A 19,487-nucleotide genomic window follows, 5' to 3' on the forward strand; every position below is an offset into this window, starting at 1 on the left:
AGGGATTTTCTTCCTCTGTGACTCCACTACAGAACCGTGCACAATAAACCCTGGGTGACTGGTAGCCCCTGACCAATAGCAGGTCTTTCAGAGTTTATGACCCGGCAAGCACTTAGTACAGTGCTCTGCACATGTAAATGCTCAATAAATAAAGTGCTTTTAAAGCTCTCCATCACCTTGCCCCCTCCTACCTCGCCTCCCTTCTCCCCTTCTACAACCCAGCCCACAAGCTTCGCTCCTCTGGTGCTAACCTTCTCGCTGTGCCTCGATCTCACCTGTCTCGCCGCTGACCACTGGCCCACATCCTACCTCTGGCCTGGAATGCCCTCCCTCCTCAAATCTGCCAGACAATTACTCTCCCCCCTTCAAAGCCTTATTGAAGGCACATCTCCTCCAAGAGGCCTTCCCAGACTAAGCCCCACTTTTCCTCATCTCCCACTCCTTTCCACATCACCATGACTCGCTCCCTTTGCTCTCCCCCCGCCTCCCACCACAGCACTTATGTATATATCTGTAATTTTATTTACTTACGTTGATGTCTGTTTACTTGTATTGATGACCATCTCCCCCCTCTAGACTGTGAGCTCCTTGTGGACAGGGATGGTCTCTATTGCTGTCTTGTACTTTCCCAAGCACTTAGTACAGTGCTCTACAAACAGTAAGCGCTCAATAAATACGACTGAATGAATAAATACCATTGATGGACTGGCTAATTGGCAAGGGTGAAGGACTGAGGCTTGAGCTCTAGAAAATAGGATCCACTGACAATCACAATCTGCAACAACATGGGTTGAAGAGGGAGGGGGGAGACAGCCACCTCGTCCGGTAAGATAACAGAGAGGGTGGTTGGCAGCAGCGTGGCGTAGTGGATAGAGCCCGGTCCTGGGAGTAATAAGGTCGTGGGTTCTAATTCCAGCTCCGCCACTTATCTGCAGTGTGATCTTGGGCAAGTCACTTTACTTCTCTGGGCCTCAGTTACCTCATCTGTAAAATGGGGATTGAGACTGTGATGATGATGGCATTTATTAAGCGCTTACTATGTGCAAAGCACTGTTCTACGTGCTGGGGAGGTTACAAGGCAATCAGGTTGTCCCACAGGGGGCTCACAGTCTTCATCCCCATTTTACAGATGAGGTAACTGAGGCCCAGAGAAGTTAAGTAACTTGCCCAAAGTCACACAGCTGACGACTGGCGGAGCCAGGATTCAAACGCATGACCTCTGACTCCAAAGCCTGTGCTCTTTCCACTGAGCCATGCTGCTTCTCTAACTTGACTGAGAGCCAAGTGGGACAGGGACTGTGTCCAACTCGATTGGCTTGTAGCCACCCCAGTGCTTAGTAAAGTGCCTGGAACATAGTAAGCGCTTACCAAATGCCATAATTATTATTAATTATTATTATTGGCAGCAGACGGTAGCCCCTGACCAACTGACAGCCAGCTGCCTTCCTGAGTCTGTGCCCTGTCAAGGGTGAAGGACTGAGGCTTGGGCTCTAGAAAAAAGGATCCACTGAGTACCACAGTCTGCAACAACGTGGGTTTACGGGGATGGGGGCAGGCAGCCACCCTGCCCAGCCAGCCTGCAGGAAGGATGGTGGGCAGCAGATGGGTGTGTCGCAGGGTCACCTCCAAGTGCTCCTTCTGTGAGCAGAAATCGGGACATGGATGGGGCATTCGCACACACAGACACACAGCAACACAACACCCAAATCCTTCTCCTAGCAACCCAAGGACGTCATGTCCAGAGGGAAACCAAGATTATAGGTTTCCAGGGAGCTGAGGCCCATGGTTAACTAATGCTGGCCTTGTGAGAATCGTGCTGAGGACGAGAGCGGGGAAAACGGTCTGGGCATAGGAGCAGCTGGAAATTCATCTCACCCCGGGACGGCCCGCCAGTAACTCCAAACCCTGGAGCCTGGACCTGCTTCTTCACTCCTCCCAACAGGGTCCCACAAGTCCTTTCACCCCAGGGTTAACTTGTGACGCTCTTTTGTTATAAGTACAAGAAACCAGGGGTAGAGACGGCTTTACCATCTCATATCACCTCCTTCCTCTGGGATATTGCCTCTTGAATGCGTCACTCGGTTGCCAATCCTGCTGGTTCTTCCTATAATATTTCACCGATCTGCCTCTTCCTCGCCAATCAATCAATCGTATTTATTGAGCGCTTACTGTGTGCAGAGCATGGTACTAAGCGCTTGGGAAGTACAAGTTGGCCACATATAGAGACAGTCCCTACCCAACAGTGGGCTCACAGTCTAGAAGGGGGAGACAGAGAACAAAACCAAACATATTAACAAAATAAAATAGAATAGATATGTACAAGTAAAATAAGTAAATAAATAGAGTAATAAATATGTACAAACATATACACATATATACAGCCTCTCCACCTTACAAGTGCCACCCTGAAGCCTTCCCCCTTCTTCTGTCTCTTCTACATACAGCTGGCTAGGTCATTTAAAAATGCATCACTCTCCTCTACCCAAATCTCCAATGGCTACCCTTTTTCTTGTCACAGAAAAACCCAAACTCCATGCCATTGGCTTGAAAGCCCTCCTCCCACTGTCCCCCTCTTACTCAGTGCTGTATTTTCTCACCCCTCACCCGCTCATACTCTCTGATCCTTCTATCCATCCCTTGCTGGTGACTCTCAGTCTCCTGTCCCCACCTTTTTACTCACATCTTCCTTCTGTAGGGACCGCCCCTACTTCCTCCTCCAATCTGCCAAACCACATCCTTTTCCACCTTCAGAGCCCTCCTAAAAAGCTAACTCCTACAAAAGTTATTCCCTGACGAATTCCCCAAATTCCTGGTCGTACCATACCAGGAATTTGCCGTCATTATTGATTCCTTATCTCTTTAATGGCTTACTTTGTTTTTTAGCAATTGCACCTAGGTTGTTACTCTCTAAGTGATGAGTATTTGTCTTATCTCCGCCATTAAATTGTGGGCGGGGACTGTGGCTTTTAACCTAATATATGTTACCAAGTGTTAGTGCCCAGCAGGCTATTCAGGTAGTCAGGGGCACCAGTGGGTTTATTTTCAGCTCAGGTTGGCCAGAGCACTAGGCCAGAAGCAGCGTGGCCGAGTGGAAAGCGCCCGGACGTGAGACAGAGGACCTGGATTCTAATTCCGGCCCTGCCACTTGTCTGCGGTGGGCCTTCGGGCACGTCACTTCACTGCTCTGTAATCGGTTAGCTCATCTGTAAAATGGGGATTAAAACTGTGAGCCCCATGTGGGACATGGCCTGTGTCCAACCTGATTATCTTGTATCCACTCCAGTACGTAGTACAGTGCCTGGCACATAGTAAGCGCTCCAACAAATACCGTTAAAAAAAAACAAAACCCACAAAGAATGTTTGAGTCCCCAGAGCTGCACAAAGATCCCTGCTTTGGGGGAAAAGAGGGGAAAGAAATAAAACACTTAAAAGGGAAGGAGGTTGGAGGCAATTGAGATGGCTTCCTCTCCTAGCCGGCCCCAGCTAGACTGGACAGGAAAGGAAGACATCTGGCTGGTGGAACCATTTTTTCCTGAGGAAACCTACATTCAGGGGTCAAGCTATTCCCTGCCTCTTCCTTCTCCATTGCCTTCTCACCCTCCTACGGTCCAGAGCTAAGATCCTTTGAACCCAAGGCCAATGCCGACCTCCCCAGCAGACCACGACCCTTGGAGGCAGATCCTTTCTCACTGACTCTTTCCTTCTGGATCTCCATTCTGTCCTCAATGAGGTGATGGCCCCGAATGTTATCTCAGGCAAATGGTTCTACAGGGGGGCAAGTATCAGCAAACCACCTCAGCTGTCCTCTTCCTCCTGTCCTTACTCACTGTAATCCCTCCCAGCCAGCAACCTGAGACTCTCTCCCAGCTGCCAGTCTCTGCAATACAACACCCCACAACTCATCTCCTTTCTTCAGGACTAGCCTCCACTACGGCCGCTGAGCCCTACAGCCACCCTCAGCAGGCAACCTGAGCCCCCACTCAGCTGTTGTTTAGCCCCCTCTGTATCTGCTAGCACCCCAGGCCCTTTCCTGCTGTGCCCTTCCCAATGGGCTTTAATACAGGAGGAGGTTTGAGGCAGCCCAGTAGCTTGGGTTGGACTGTCGTTGGGCTCTGGCTCTCTTTCTCTATCCCTCTCCCCCTCCCTTCCGTTCCCCATGGGCCCAGGGCAGATGAAACAGCATTCCTCAGCATTCTCCCAAAAAGGGAGCAAACCAAAATCCCAGTGAAAGCTGTGGGGCCTGCTCTCCCAACTAGGGAAGAAGGAATCATGTCTACCAACTCACTTGTACCCTCCCAAGTGCTTAGAGTGCTCTGTGCAGAGTTAATGCTCCATAAATATCGATTGATTGATTGACTGAAGGGAAGCTAAAACCTTTCTGAACAGAATCCAAGCCTGATGGCCAAACCTCAGGTGACTCCAGAACTGTGCTGGGGGGAGGGTAGGACCACCTTCCCTGCTCTCTCTGCACTCGCCTACCCCTCCTCCTCACATAGCCCCTTAGATTAAGAGATTTCCCGAGCTCAGAGGTGGGTGAGGAGCTGGGAAAATCCAGCCAGGGAAGACCCTCTCCACCCGAGCCGAGCTGAGCCGAGGGAACGGCCCAACGGGAGCAGGGTGTCTCCCAGGTCCCGGGGCCACCCGGCCCGATGAGAAAGTCCTGTCACCTCAGCGTGAGGTCCCCACCCACCCCTGACCCGGGGCCGCCCCCGGTGACCTCGCTGCTGGCCATCTCCTCCCTGGGGAGGGGCAGCCTGGGCTCATCTGTTATGAAACCCTACTCCGGTGTGCGCCGGAATGTAGGTCACAGTTAATCAGGCTCTCGGCCGTCTGACAGCTCTGACGGCCCAACCCGGGCGAGGGGTGAGGGGAGGAGGAAAGGAAGGCGTGTTCACCCCTGCATGCATGCACAAACACACACGCAACACACGAACACACACACACACAATGTCACTCACCCCTCCCTCTACATTGTCACCCAGTGCTTAGTACAGTGCCTGGCACATAGTAAGAGCTTAACCACCTCCATGATGATGATTCTCCATAGTCACTACATGATCCCCCTACACACACGACATCCCCACCCTCTAATGCTCAGGACGCCTCACGCAGCCAAAACAAGTTAGACCAAGGCAAAGCTAAGAGGCCACACACTGTGCCATGCCGTGCGGGGGGTGGGGGGGGGGAAGAGAGAGCAGGACTAGGGGTGTGGCATGCCCAGCCTCCGAGCCAAGGGAATTGGGAGGAGAATGGTTCAGAGGAAAGCTAAATTAAACCCTCACCGGGCCCCACCTCCTGGCTTCCCCATGAAAGGCTAGAGCCTTTCAAGATGCCGCCTTTTCTGAGGTTCTGCCCGATGGGCTCCAGGGTGGTAAGGCGGACACGAGGGCAGCTGATGTGGCACGCTCCCAAGGTTCCCCTGCCGGGGGGAATGGGAGCTGGCAGAATCTCTGTGCTGCCCTTGAGGTCCGTCTAGGAAAAGGGGCGTGGAGAGAACCAGGCTGGAACTCGGCCCCGGGAAACACAGAGTCGGCCTTCCGGCGGTGCTGGGAGTCTGGGGTCAGGTTAGACAACCCAGCTGGGCCTTCTTAGCACCGACCGGGCAGCACCGAACAAGAGGCAGAGACCTGCCTCCTTCCCAGATGGGGAAACTGAGGCTCCAGGGCGGGTGGTGACGGGGGCTCCTGGCGGAGGCCAACACCGAGGAAGGAAATACAAGCCCGAGTCCTAATCCCGGCTGCATCTCCGAGGGGGCCCTGAAAGCTGGAAGCTCGGATGGGTAGAGGCAGCGATGACCAAGCCAGTGGAGGTGTTTGTGAGGTGTAGAGGGGAGATGGCCGCTTCAGAAGCGAGGGTACAAACTCCATTTGCCTGAGGCTCCTCTCAGGGTCCCCTCCCCCACCGGGCTTCCCAGTCAGGGCCAGCCTGGCACTGCCACTCCAACAACCCGGGAGAGAACTCTTAAACAAACGGGGGCATCTGATGCTAGCTGGGCTTGCTCCATTCAGAGTAAATCTTCTTCGTGGCTCTACTCGTTTCCATGGCGACTCTCACAAGTGAAATTTTCCGTCTCAGATGCCAAATGCCTGTGGATGAGGCAGAGCCCTCCAAGGGTTACCAAATATAGACAAAACCCAACAGGCTCTCAGACCGGTGGTGGGAGCACCGACCGACCAGGAGGGGACCGGGACGTGGGTTTCGGCCAGGCAGACCCTTCCGAAAGCGCTTCTCGGTGCACTTGACCCCTACGCTTTGGGAGTCTGCTGAGGTGGGACTCACTTGCCGTGCCCTCTGCCAGATAATCCGTACTTCATGTCACCCCCATGCTGGGTTGGGACTCACCACCAGGTTCTGGTAGTGCTTTCCAACTACTTTCTGGGAAATGCCACCCAGAGGATGCCCGCTCCCTAAGTGGAATCACCCAGGATGGAGAACTAAACCAGCCCTAGAGGGAGAGAGCAAACTTCAACATTAAAGAGTCAAAGCGAAGCAAGCCCATGAGCAAGTAGATGGTATTCAACGTCCCTTAGCGGAGCCAACCCAATATAGGTTGATCTAAGGAACCTGGACTGAACACCAACTAGCATGCAGAGAAGTAACACTAATGGTACCAGTAGTATTTTTGAGGGCTTACGAGCACAGCACCATAGTGTCCTTGGGGCGACCCCAGTTAGGATGCAGACGTACCCCTGCTGCATTGCTGAGGCTTGGCTTTCTGTCTGACTTTGTGTCCCAGACTCTTCCTCCCAGAAACCAAAATTCAAAAATCTCTTAAACATGGCACCCTGGGCCCAAGAAATGAGGAGGAAAATTCAGTGGGGAAAGAGAGGCAAACACGGATTCAACCACACCTACTCCTCTCTCTGCATCTGAAAAGCCAAGTGAAGGCAACATGGAGAGTGGGAGGCAATGAATGAGCCGGTTTGTTCTCAGATTCAGGACACTTCCTTGCCCCACTGGGTGATCTCAATCCTGTTTGACTGGAGTCCCTCCTTTCAGATCAGGACCAATTAATCTGGATAGAGTGCGTGCCAGGGAATCAGAAATAATCACGGTGGGATTTGTTCAGTGCTTACTATGTGCCAAGCACTGGACTAAGCACTACGGCGGATACAGGATATTCAGGTCAGACACAGTATGGAGCTCGTACTTCAAGGGGGAGAGAGGACAGGTATCTCATCCCCATTTGACAGATGAGGAAATGGAGGCCCTGAGCATCTTGGCCCAGTTCACACAGCAGGCAAGCAGTAGAGCCGAAATTAGAACCCAGGTCCCCCAACTACCGGACCCAGGCTCCTTCCACTGGACCACGGTGTTTCTCAGTGGGTGTGGCCCAACTAGCCTGGGTATGTGGTTGAGGAATGGCTTCATGTTGCTCTGGCTGCAAGGAGTTCTCTTCCGGGAGGGCCGGTGAGTGTCACCTTCACGAGAGATGGTGAGCCGCACTCGGGTGGGGAGGGAGAACAACTTCCCCAGGAAAAGGAGGGGCAGGTGAGAGAGAGCCGGGGTCACGGCGCTCGGGCAGTACTTACTGGGTCTGCAGAAGCTCTGGGTTGGGCACACACTGCAGCCGGTGGGAGAGGAGCTGGAAGGCGCTGCTCTGGGGGAGCAGCATGAGCAGCCCATACAGGGCTTTGATCAGGTAGGGGTTGTTCTTCACGTCCAGCAGCTGCAGGCGGAGGTCTAGAGCAGGAGAGGGAGTGGTCAGGGAGCAGTGGGAAGATGCGGGGCCTGACTGCGGCCTTGGGGGTCCCCTCTCATTTGCCTCCTGCCATCAATGGGTCTACGCTGGGCTCGGACCACCCTTTTGACCAAGAGCTCTGACCTCTGTCATATTTTGACCCTAGATCAAAATTCGGCTTCAACCCGGATCCCTCCAGAGAGGAGGGGAGGGTCCTTGGGGGTGGGCCAAGAAGCCACCTTGGAGTATAGGCCAGAGGCCTCACCTGCCACCCAGCCTGCTGCCTGCATCATGGGGGTAGGCCACAACTGGACCCCCAAATCCTCTCCACCTAACTTTTCCACTGCATGCAGCACCCCAACCTCCTAGTTCCCCAAGCCCGTAGCAGAGACATCATCCTGGACTCCTCCCTCTCTTTCAACCCTCATATTCCGCCTGCTGCTAAATCCTGTCAGTTCTTCCTCCACGACATTTCCAGGATCCCATCCGGACGGCCACCTGGTCAGACCAGGCACTTTGTATTCTGTCTTCGACTACTCCGTCAGCTTCCTCGGTGACCCCCCCCGCCTCCAGCCTCTCCCTTCTCCAGTCCATTCTTCACTCTGCTGCCTGGATCGTTTTTCTTAAACATTATTCCGTGCCAATCTCTCCATTCCTGAAAAACCTCCAATAGCTGCTCTTTCTGGTTCATGTCAAGCAGAAGATTCCTCATTCTGTTCTCTCCCCTCTACTTGGGCGGGGAATATGTATAGTATAGTGCTCTGCACATAGTAAGTGCTCAATAAATACCATTAATCGATTGACTGTTCTCCCAGTAAACTCATTATGGGCAGGGAACGTGTCTGCTAATTCTGTTGTACTCTCCCAAAAGCTTAGCGCAGTGCTCTGCACTTAGTAAGCACTCAAGAAATACCACTGATTGATGTCATCCCAGCTTCTTCTCGTAGTTCTTCTCAAGCTCAGCTGCTCACTGTGTCCCACTTCTCCTGCTTCTGACCTCTTGTTCACCACCCCCACCCTCCACTTTGGAATTCCTTTCCCACTAATATTTGACAGAATGCAGCTCTCCCCATTTTCAGTGACCTTTTGAAATCACACCTCCTCCAGAGGGCCTGCCCTGATTAATTAAGAATCTTCCCATTTTAAATTCCCAACTCCTTCATCGGCACTTTCTTGCCGCCTAAGCACTTCAGTATTCACAATGCTCCGAAGCACTTGTGTACATGTTTTATATGATCTATTATTACTTCCTAATTGTATTTTAGTTCTGTCTCTCCCACTAGATTGGAAGTTCCTTGAGAGCAGTGGTCAACAGAATCTATTGTACTCTCTCAAATGCTCAGTAATAATAATAATAATGATGATAATATTTGTTAATCTTACTATGTGCAAAGCACTGTATTGAGCACTGGATTAGATTCAGGATAATCAGGTCAGACACAGTCCACGCTTCATAGTCTTAGGAGGAAGGAGACCAGGTATTGAGTCCCTATTTTACAGAGTTCCTATTTTACAAGAGACTGAAGCCCATAGCAGTGTAAGCTCGCTGTAGGCTGGGACTGTGTCTACCAACTGTTATATTGTTATATTACACTTTTCCAAGCACTTAGTACAGTAATCTGCACAAAAGCAGCGTGACTCAGTGGAAAGAGCCTGGGCTTGGGAGTCAGAGGTCATGGGTTCAAGTCCTGGCTCCGCCAACTGTCAGCTGTGTGACTTTGGGCAAGTCACTTCTCTGTGCCTCAGTTACCTCAACGGTAAAATGGGGATAAAGACTGTGAGCCCCACGTGGGACAACCTGATCGCTTTGTAACCTCCCCAGCGCTTAGAACGGTGCTTTGCACATGGTAAGTGCTTAATAAATGCCATCATTATTATTGTTAATAAATACGACTGACTGAAGCGACTTGGCCGGGGTCACACAGCAGGCAAGTGGCAGAGGTGGGGTCAGAATGCAGGTCCCCGACACGAGGCCCATGCTTTTTTCCCTAGGCCACTCTGCACCTCAGTACAGTGCTCTACACTCAGCAGGTCCTCCAGAAATTGACTGATTGGAATTCTGCATATAACTCTGAACCACAGGCTGCCTCAGGCCTGTAAAAATCCAGCCACCAGCATGGGAGCCCCCTGCCCCAGGAGCGGGGGTCAGTCAGTCAATCGTATTTATTGGGCGCTTACTGTGTGCAGACCACTGTACTAAGCATTTGGGAAGCAGCGTGCCTCAGTGGACAGAGCATGGGCTTTGGAGTCAGAGGTCATGGGTTCAAATCCCGGCTCTGCCAATTGTCAGCTGTGTGACTTTGGGCAAGTCACTTCACTTCTCTGGGCCTCAGTGACCTCACCTGGAAAATGGGGATTAAGACTGTGAGCCCCCCATGGGACAACCTGATCACCTTGTAACCTCCCCAGTGCTTAGAACAGTGCTTTGCACATAGTAAGCGCTTAATAAATGCCATCATCATCATCATCTGGGAGAGTACAGCGGAACAATAAACAGACACATATCCTGCCCACAGCGAGCTTATAGTTTAGAGGAGGAGACTGCAGTTCTTGAGTCTGCCCTCCTCCTTCACTTATGAAAGAACACAAAGAACAGTGCTTTGCACGTAGTAAGCGCTTAATAAATGCCATCATTATTATTATGATTTTTCACTGCCTTTATTGCTCAAAACGGAGCCCTTTAATGGGCTTGACCAATTGCGGAGGCCCTTGCCCTGGGAACTGTCTCGTCCTCAGCTGAGGCAGAGGCTAGAGGAGGAACCTAGTCGGAGAAGTGAGGCTGGCGTTCTGCCTCTCCCTTTCGACTCAAACCTACTGGCTTCCCAGCCACCCAGGGGGTGCAGCTTGGTTCTGAGACCCCGGAAGGGAGACCCTGAAGGGGTAGCCACCCTGCCCTTGGTTCTAGCCCAAGGCTTCTCAGGAGCGTGGCAGGCCTGCTGCTCCACCCCCCCCCCACCCTTCTAGGCAGTAATAAGAGGGCTTGGTGCTAGTAACAGATTTCTGTGTCTGCTTTCTGCACGTGCCAGCGCTGGAGAGCTAAAAATAGGATGATCTTGGGAGAAAGGCAGTGGATTAAGACGGCTTTAGGGGAGGAGAGAATGGAAAAATGCTTTCCTATTTGGCTAAGCGTATACACACATACACTCCTCTCTCTCTCTCTAGTCCCCTCCCTCTCCCAACTCTTCCCTGGGTCTGTATGTGTCTCCAAAGCCATGCTGCTGGGAGCTTCTGGAGATCGGGCTGAGATCCTGCCTCTGGGCTTCCAAGTCTGGAAGATCCAGGGTGCGGGCATAAGGGTGAGAGGGACAGGAATGGAGGATGGGAAACATGGGCTTTCCCTCCTGTTTGGATGATGTCTGATCTGCTATATTTGTAGCTACCCCAGTGCTTAGCACAGTGTTGGGCATGTGAGCCCGTTGTTGGGTAGGGACCATCTCTATATGTCGCCAACTTGTACTTCCCAAGCACTGCGTACAGTGCTCTGCACACCGTAAGTGCTCAATAAATATGACTGAATGAATGAATAAAGTACTCAGTATGCACTATAACTAAAAGACCAGCGGTAAACTTTACCCCACCAGTCTGCGCGAGTTTCTCATCAACCACCCGGGCCATCGATTCTAACCACGAAGGACACTCTCAGGGGGAGGGGCCCAGTACTCAGAGATTGGGCCGCCCGTCTGACAGGGTTCCCAGAGAGTGACCTTCCTTGGGCCCTGAGAAAACACAGAAGGTCTGAGGTGGAGGGGTTTTTAAATTTTTTTTAAAAAAGAAGATGACACTTTGGCCTTCAACTTGAAAAGTAAATCAGAATCTGTCTTTTGCTCTCCCTGGACTCTGGCAGATTCTCCCTTCGCCCATGTCCTCCTTTCTGCTTCCCTTCCCCAAGGGCCAACCCCAGCCTTTCCCCCCAGCCCCCATCTCCCCAACTCAAGAAAACCACAGTACTGCACAGGGAGCATTACAATCATTTCCATGACAACAGCTGGGATGGCGTACATGAACGATCCCTGCCTACGGTTGGGGGTTGGGGCAGGAAGGAGGACGGAAACCTGTGCCTGGAAGAGGTCAGCAAGAGGAAAAGCCATTCCCCAAGAACTATTTAAACTGTTCAGGGCCCTCCCTTTCACCTTGCTGTTTTCACTTGGAGGGGCAAAGGTTTAGGATTTTTTGTGGTGCTTAAAGGCCCACACGACAAAGCTTTCCAAAATGCTGACCTCTGGTTGTTCCCGCCCTGGACTCCCATCCCGGTTAGCATGGCTGGGGGGAGCAGGCGGTCTGACTTCACTCTGGGCCTGGGAGCTAAGCCTCAGCTCTAGCCCCCGTACACTTCAGGAGCCCACACGGCAGGGTAGCTAGCGCCTGCACAGAGCAAAAAGCCGGGCCCCGGCTCAAGCCAAGCTCTGTGCTGTGGCAACTGGCTTGGCACCTCACCTGGCAACTGGCCCAGCCTGATTCAACTCCAGGGAGGGCGGGGAGGAGCTCGGGTACAATGAGGCACCATGTGTGGTCTTCCCCGGGGGTGCCGGAATTGCCTCCCACAAGGCCGATGGGCTTTCTTGCCTTTCTAGGGGTTGGGATGTCCCTTTCGTCCCCTGCATTTGGATGAGGCCTAAAATGAGGGTGGGTAAGCCCTTGATCCTGATGGCCAGAGACCCTCCTCAGATCTTCAAAGGCATCTCCTTGCTGGCATCTGCTGCTGCGGTTGGGAAGCAGAGGTGCTACCAGGAGAGGGGACTGAGAGAGACTGGTGACTCCCACCCACCTGGAGATCCCCGTCACAGAGAGGGGGTGACAGCAGGGGGACTCAGACCCATCCGCTTTGTATAGCTCCTGGCTGGAGCCAGCTGATCACTTTAGTGTCGGCTGGCTTTCTGGAGTGGCTCACCTGGGTCTTCCTTCCCTCTCATCAGCCCTCTCCCTATCCCCCTGCGGGAGAGGAAAGTCCTGCCATCTCTAACTCAACAATCTGACGTGTGGTTGTGGGGGTGGCGCAGGGGCTGGAGGGGCAGCATCTATGACTCTCACTAGCATGGGGTCCTACAGCTAAACTCTGGGAAGGCTTAAGGCACCTGTTGTAGACTCTCTGGGACCATCAGAGTGAGCCAGAGCCTAACCACCCTTCTGAGAACCCGCATCCCCTAGCTTTCTGTTTTCCCGCTCCCAGGCTGATCTGGACGTGGAGAACCAGAGGTACAGCAGGGCTCTCCTCAGCCTCCTGTTTGGGCATGGTGGGCACTGGCCCTGGTGGTGTCAAATCAAGTACATGAGCCCCAGAGGCCCGTGGAGAAGGGGCATCGGTTTGGAACTGGGAACTGGAGGGTGGGATGGCCAAACGTACCCTGGGGTACGTGTCTCTTAGCTTCCTTGGAGTAGGTATGCCTCTCTGGGCTCAAAATACATATGTTATGAGGAAGAGAGATTTCTTCCTGGGAGCGGGGTAGCCAGGAGGACGGCAGGGCCAAGCTGGGCTCTCCCTACTGACTTCCTCAAGCTTCATCCGCATGTTGGTAACAGGAGACCTCCCTTTTCTTACTGCCTGCCTCCCTTTTCTGGGCCAAGTGGGACTCTGCTCTCAGTGAGTCGACAAGATAACCCTTTCTTGGTAGATCAGAATCGCAATGATGCTCCCAGCTGGCTCGGCCTGTGGAAGACCGGGGCTCTGGGAGATGGGAAGGTTCTCCGTTGGCCCTGATCTAAGTCAAGGAGGGGGTTGCTCAGGGAAAGGGTTGCTGCCTCTCACCCGGTGAGGCTACCTAAAGGGTTGAGCTGATGGGGAGTGCCAAGGAATGGGCTGGCTGGGATAGACTGGCTTGGGAGAAGATTATAATAGGGGATAGAGAAAGGTCCATACACAGGAGTGTCATTTTACTCAGTTGGAGAGGGTGTGGAGAGAATTTAATTTACATGGCACAAGTATTCTGATGGGCATACACAGTCTGTACATGACATAACATGGCAAAATTCATGCGATCTAAAACATCCAGGGATAAAAGCTCTGGGATTCTACAGCTGTTTGGCTCATGTTTTCTCTCTCTCTCTCTTTCTCTCTCTCCCCCTCCCTTCCCCGCCACAACCCTAAAGCATCACTGCAATTGTCTCCCATATTCCTGTCTTCCTGCCCAGCTTCCTGCTGGCTGATTCCCCTGTCAGAGGAGGGCTTCTCCCAGGGCTGGCATTAGCCTCACCCCACTGGCAGACGGCTCTACCAGAGGTCCCTCCTTGCTCTGGGCTGAGAGTGGCATAACTTCTGCTCTATTTATTCCTCCATAGCCCCCGGTGGGGAAGGCGGGAAGGGGAGCAGGACTGGCTGGGGTGGAGGCTGGGGAGAGTAGGAGAGCGTGTGTGCGCACATGCATGCAACATGCCCCGCCCCCCTCCACACACATACACAAGCACGCTCCAGCTGCCAGGAAAAGGAGGGGGCTGGCGGAGAGGGCCAGGAGAGGGTGGGCTCTTACATGTGAAAATCGGACACTCGATCAGCTGCACCAGCTTGTCTACTTCAATGAGGAAATCCACAGTGACTTCTAGATCCCCGCTGGTCAATCAGTCAAGGAAATTAAGCTCCCAGAAGGAAGGGGGCCGGGGCGAGAGGCCCGTCCTCCCTGCTAAGGACCACCATGGCCGACAGGCTGGCAGGCCATCACCCGGTTCAGCAACCCCCTTCACCTGGGCACGGGGTAGCTCGGGCCTCCCTACAGGTCCCCAGGCCACATTCCATCACCCCTGCCACTTTCCCCTGGGAAGGCAGCAGGTATAATAATAATAATAATAGCATTTAAGTGCTTACTATGTACAAAGCACTGTTCTAAGCGCTGGATAATAATGGCATTTGTTAAGCGCTTACTATGTGCCAAGCACTGTTCTAAGCGCTGGGGGAATACAAGGTAAACAGGTTGTCCCACATGGGGCTCACAGTCTTGATTCCCATTTTACAGATGAGGTAACTGAGGCACAGAGAAGTTAAGTGACCTGCACAAAGTCACACAGCTGACAAGTGGCGGAGCCAGGATTAGAACCCATGACCTCTGACTCCCAAGCCCGGGCTCTTTCCACTGACCCACGCTGCTTCTCATAATCTACTGTGTGCAAGGAGCCGGGAGGGGGAGAGGGGAAAGGAGGCCGAGAGGGGCTTAGACACTAGCTAAGGATTCATAGATGGGTGGGAAGGAGTGGAGTGCTCAGCAGAAGCCGGGAGTACCTCCAATCTCCGTTCCTTATGATCGCAGTCCCGTTCTGAATAATGGAAAGGCCTTTTTTCTTTTCTTTCTCTTGGTGTTTGCCGCCTCAAAAACGTCGCACCCTGCCGACCCTTAATGAAAAGCAGGAAAGGCTTTCCCTGCCCTGCCCACTGGCTCACTTGGCTTCTGGTTCAGTGACTTCTCCTCTCCCTGCTCTTTCTCTGACGTGCTTCAACGGCAACCCTCAGGCTCCTGGACAAGGTGACAGGAGAGCGAAGGGACTGGGGAGCTGAGGGCGAGAGGGGCTCCGAACTGAGGGCAGACCGATCCACGGCCACTGTCTCTATAGCTAAAGCAACGTGCCTGAGTTGGGCATCATTTCAGATGGCTGTGAGGCAGAGGGACGGAGCTGGGACAGGGTGAGAAAACCCATTCGGCAAGTGAAATTCAGCAAAGGGCTGATCTTCCCAAGTGGCCTGGACCTCCTTCCTCTGGCTGAATTGCAGAGAACGCTGATCTGTCGTTCCAAGCACCCTAGGAATTCAAGGCTTGCACTGGGTGCTTCAAATTCCCCCCACCCGCATTGTCCCTGCCCTTCACCCTGCCAAACAACAAACAAACCCTCAAACAACCCCACAAGGTTATTTAGTGCGTGGAAGACCACACAGAAGGAAAAGGGACCAGGGAAGTGAAGGTGAAGGAAGGAAGGGGGTTGAGGAGAGAAGAGGCTGACCCCGCCGCAACTATGGGACAGGGTCTCAGGGCCCCACCCCGGGCCGGGGGCAAGATAAAGGATACAATTTCTGGATGAGGTCGTAGGCGTGCCGGTAATTCTGAGTGAGGAAGCAGAGGGACACCGTGGTGACAGGGTTGTGGCACCAGGAGCGGTAGAGGCAGCAGAACAGGTTCCGGCTCTCCTGTGGAGTAAGAGGTCAGGGAAGTGAGAGGAGCAAGTCCAGAGCCCGGGACTACGCAGTCATTTCCAACACACCGAGTTGGGGGAAGGATGGAACGGGAAACGGGTAGAACGACAGGGAGCGAGAGTGAATCTTCTTTCCCAAAGCTGGGACCTTGGGAGCCCCAACATGTGATCCGGAGCGACGTTGTGCAGCTGGGAAAGGGCAGTCACGAGGGAGATGATGACGTCTCCCACAGACCCCATCATTACCACCCTACTCTGCAGTGTGGGCAAGAGTTCAATGAACCATGTGGCTAAGGCCCGGCTCCAGTGGGAGGAGACCTCTCATTTGCGCTTGTTTTTTTCTCCTTGACATAACTATGCTAATTGTCTTCCCTGGCACTTAGTGGTTTGGGAGCCCAGCTGGCTCAGGGCGGAGTCTGGGGATCAAGGGGCACGAAGGATGCTCGCCCCCTGCTCCCTTTGTATCTCCTAAATGACCACCTTCTGCTGCTGAGAGGCGGCCATGGCTGGGAACCCAGTCACCCACGGCCCGAGCCCTAAGCCAGGGTGGGGGGGTGGTTTTTGCCTCCGAGAAAAATTTCTGAGGGATTTGTAAGAGGCTGAAAATAAACCACAGCGATCATGGCAGTGGATATTTCTCTGGCTCTGTCCAAGTCGCTCTGAGCAGTTTGCAGACATGGACTTGATTGTTCTCTTGAAGCCCCCAGAAGGGAGGGGTTGGACACTGCTAACCCTGTTCTCTAGGGGACGAGGAGGAGAAAGAGGAAGAAGAGAAGGAAAACACTGTGCAGAAAGTCTCCCAGTAGTCAGGGAGTGCATGACTAAACCAGGAGCCATCTCTTCCTCCCAGTGCTTCCTTCCCCTGGTCTGACCTGGATGGAACTTGGAAATCTGAGGACTTTCAATCAATCAATCAATCGTATTTATTGAGCGCTTACTGTGTGCAGAGCACTGTACTAAGTGCTTGGGAAGTACAAGTTCACCCTCTTTGAGAACAGAGATTCAAGTAAGAGGAACAGATTAATTCCTTAACAGACTGACCAGACACATCTTATCCGGGGCGGTACAGATTTAGAATTTTCCCCTTCCTCTCAGACGACTGGTCAGACTTCCTAAAACTCCTACTTTTGACAGAAGCAGTGGAGATGGAGGATCAAGTGGGGAACTGACAAACCGCAGCCACGGCAGCTCTTCTCCCTCGGTCACTGCCGTGATTTCTGTGGCTCTCACTGCACTGGCCTGGAATTCCATGCAGTGGCCACTGTATGGAGGGGATGGTGTAGATGGAAGTGCTGGGGAGTGGCTGACAGAAGCCAAAACAGAGGCTGTGGTGGCAACCGTGATAGTGGCAGCTTCTGTTGCTGATTCTGTTACTGCAGGCGCTTTACCCACGATAACCATCTCAGTTATGTTTCCATGAGCATTTGGGGTATTTCTCTCTCTCTCCTGATTTCCTCCCTCCGCTCCAGGTCTGAACCATTGCATCCATCCTCCGAAAGCCACTCCCTCCCTGTCCTTTAACTTCCAGAAAATCTGACCACTTTATTCCTCGAAAGATGACACCAGCCTTGCATATGTCCGCTTGCCCGGGTTCAATATATGCCAAGGGAGAAGGGGCAGGTTTAATTCATTTTACTCTCCTGGTGATGGTGATGCTGGAGTGGAGACAGGCTGAAAAACCCTTGTAGTGGGCAGATAAATTTCCAGATTGAATAAAATCCTTCCCAGACGAGAGTAGGTTCCCCGAGGGTTGAAGAGACCAGCTGAGCGATGCTTAGGATCACTTACCTGAGTTTTTAAGTCCTTGAGCTGATTTCTCAGCTGGAAGAGTTCAGTAGAGGTTAGGAGGATAGTATTGAGGGTGTGAACCATGGTTGAGGCAAACTTGAGGTCTTCTTCTCGCAGGAGGATGTCCGCCATGGAGTGGAAAATGTTCTCCGCGTTCAGCAGCAGACAGAGCTGCCTGTGTAACATCAAATGCAACATCAAATAGATATTCGGTTAGGTGACTGGGGCAGGAAAATTACAGTAAAACACAGGACACCTCCAGAAACCCAGATGCATTAGTCTTGGAAACTGTTTCCAGCCTGCTTCCACTCCTATCCCAGAATTGGGTGCAGATGGGGAGAATGTGTGATTGCAGGTGTGAAAGCTGAGAAGACTTCTAAGTCGCCGCTAAATGGCACTGTATTTTGGCACCACACTTGGAGCTGGCACCCGCCTCGGATTGTTACGAGTGGGCTTTCTCCAACAAGCGGAAGCGAGAGCACGCATGAGCTTAGTTCCCTCCGACCCTGCTCACCTTGTATCAGGTCCAGCGTGCCTGGCTTAATCCAGCTCCTAACCTCATTTAGTCTCACAGTGAGACATGGGTAACCACCTTATTGTCTCGTGAAGAAGCTGACGACTTAGTGGGGAGGGATTCTAAGGGAAGCTTAGGTTTTCCCAGGACATTGGTCCTGTTCTCAACTCCGCTGCTTCTACTCTGTGACCTCGGGCAAATCACTTCTCTGTGCCTTAGTTACCTCGTCTGTAAAATGGGGACTAAGACTGTGAGCCCCACGTGGGATGTGGACTGTGTCGAACCCAATTAGCTTGTATCTACACTAGAACAGTGCCTGGCACATAGAAATCGCTTAAATACCATAAGAAATCATGGACAATTTAAGGACAAGGAACAATCACCTTAAGCTTGTTGTGGGCAGGGCATGTGCCTGTTATATTGTACTCTCCCAAAAGCTAAGTTTTTATTAATTCATTCATTCAATTGCATTTATTGAGTGCTTACTATGTGCAGAGCACGGTACTAAGTGCTTGGAAAGCAGAACTCAGCGATAGACAATCCCTGCCCACACCGGGCCTACAGTCTAGAAAGGGGGAGACAGTCTTCAAAACAAGTAAACGGGCATCAATATAAATAAATAGAATTATAGACATATACTCATCAAAACAAGTAGACAGGCATCAATATAAGTACATAGAATTATAGATATATACAAAAATGCTGTGAGGACGGGGGGTAGAGCAAAGGGAGTGAGTTGAGCTAGTTCTCCGCACACTGTAAGTGCTCAATAAATACGATTGACCGGTGATGTTAAAATCCCAGTCAGCCCTCAGATTCCACTGTATAGCAGCAATGGGGGGGAGAGGAGCCATGTCATGTTACGTGGGAGTTTCTTGAGGGAATGTGTGGTGACCAGAGTAGAGGTCACCACTTACCTCAGCTGTCGACTTTTCCAAAGGAGGAGGCTTGAGCAGATGACCCCTTGGGATCTCTTTCCAGTTTCCAGAGCATAATGTGCCTCTTGGACTGGTATATTCAGTGCTGTATGTCTAGCTGATGTGTCTTCTCCCCTTGAGTGTGATGCTACACAACCTACAGACAAGCTGTACCAGTGTAGCACACACACGCACACACACAACTCCCTCCCTGCTCAGACTTCTTTCTCTGTAGTCTCACATTTCCTCCTGTTTTTAGGACACCTCTATTGGGATGTACTACCGATGCCTCACACTTAACATCCAAAACAGAACTCCTCTCTTCTCACCCAAACCCTGTCCTCCCCTTTACTTTCCCATCACCGTACAGAGCACCACCATGCCTGTCCACACCCACCCATAACCTTGTCGTTATTCTTGGCTAATCTGTCTCACTCAACTCACATATTCAATCTGTCACCGGATCCTGTCGGTTCTACCT

At 52.3% G+C, this 19,487-nt stretch overlaps 1 protein-coding gene across 1 annotated transcript in view; it reads right to left on the reverse strand.

The window, feature by feature from the left end:
- Positions 1 to 19,487, reverse strand: part of VAC14 (VAC14 component of PIKFYVE complex) — a 177,446-nt gene that overhangs the window by 6,326 nt on the left and 151,633 nt on the right. Inside the window, exons 15-18 of the mRNA XM_038753808.1 lie at positions 17,576 to 17,750; positions 15,664 to 15,782; positions 14,143 to 14,222; positions 7,533 to 7,683 (exon numbers count right to left, since the gene is read on the reverse strand). Coding sequence (XP_038609736.1) covers positions 7,533 to 7,683; positions 14,143 to 14,222; positions 15,664 to 15,782; positions 17,576 to 17,750 — 525 coding nt within the window. The remainder of the gene's footprint in view (positions 1 to 7,532; positions 7,684 to 14,142; positions 14,223 to 15,663; positions 15,783 to 17,575; positions 17,751 to 19,487) is intronic.

Source organism: Tachyglossus aculeatus, chromosome 11, assembly GCF_015852505.1.
Source record: "Tachyglossus aculeatus isolate mTacAcu1 chromosome 11, mTacAcu1.pri, whole genome shotgun sequence".
Lineage (NCBI taxonomy): Eukaryota > Metazoa > Chordata > Mammalia > Monotremata > Tachyglossidae > Tachyglossus > Tachyglossus aculeatus.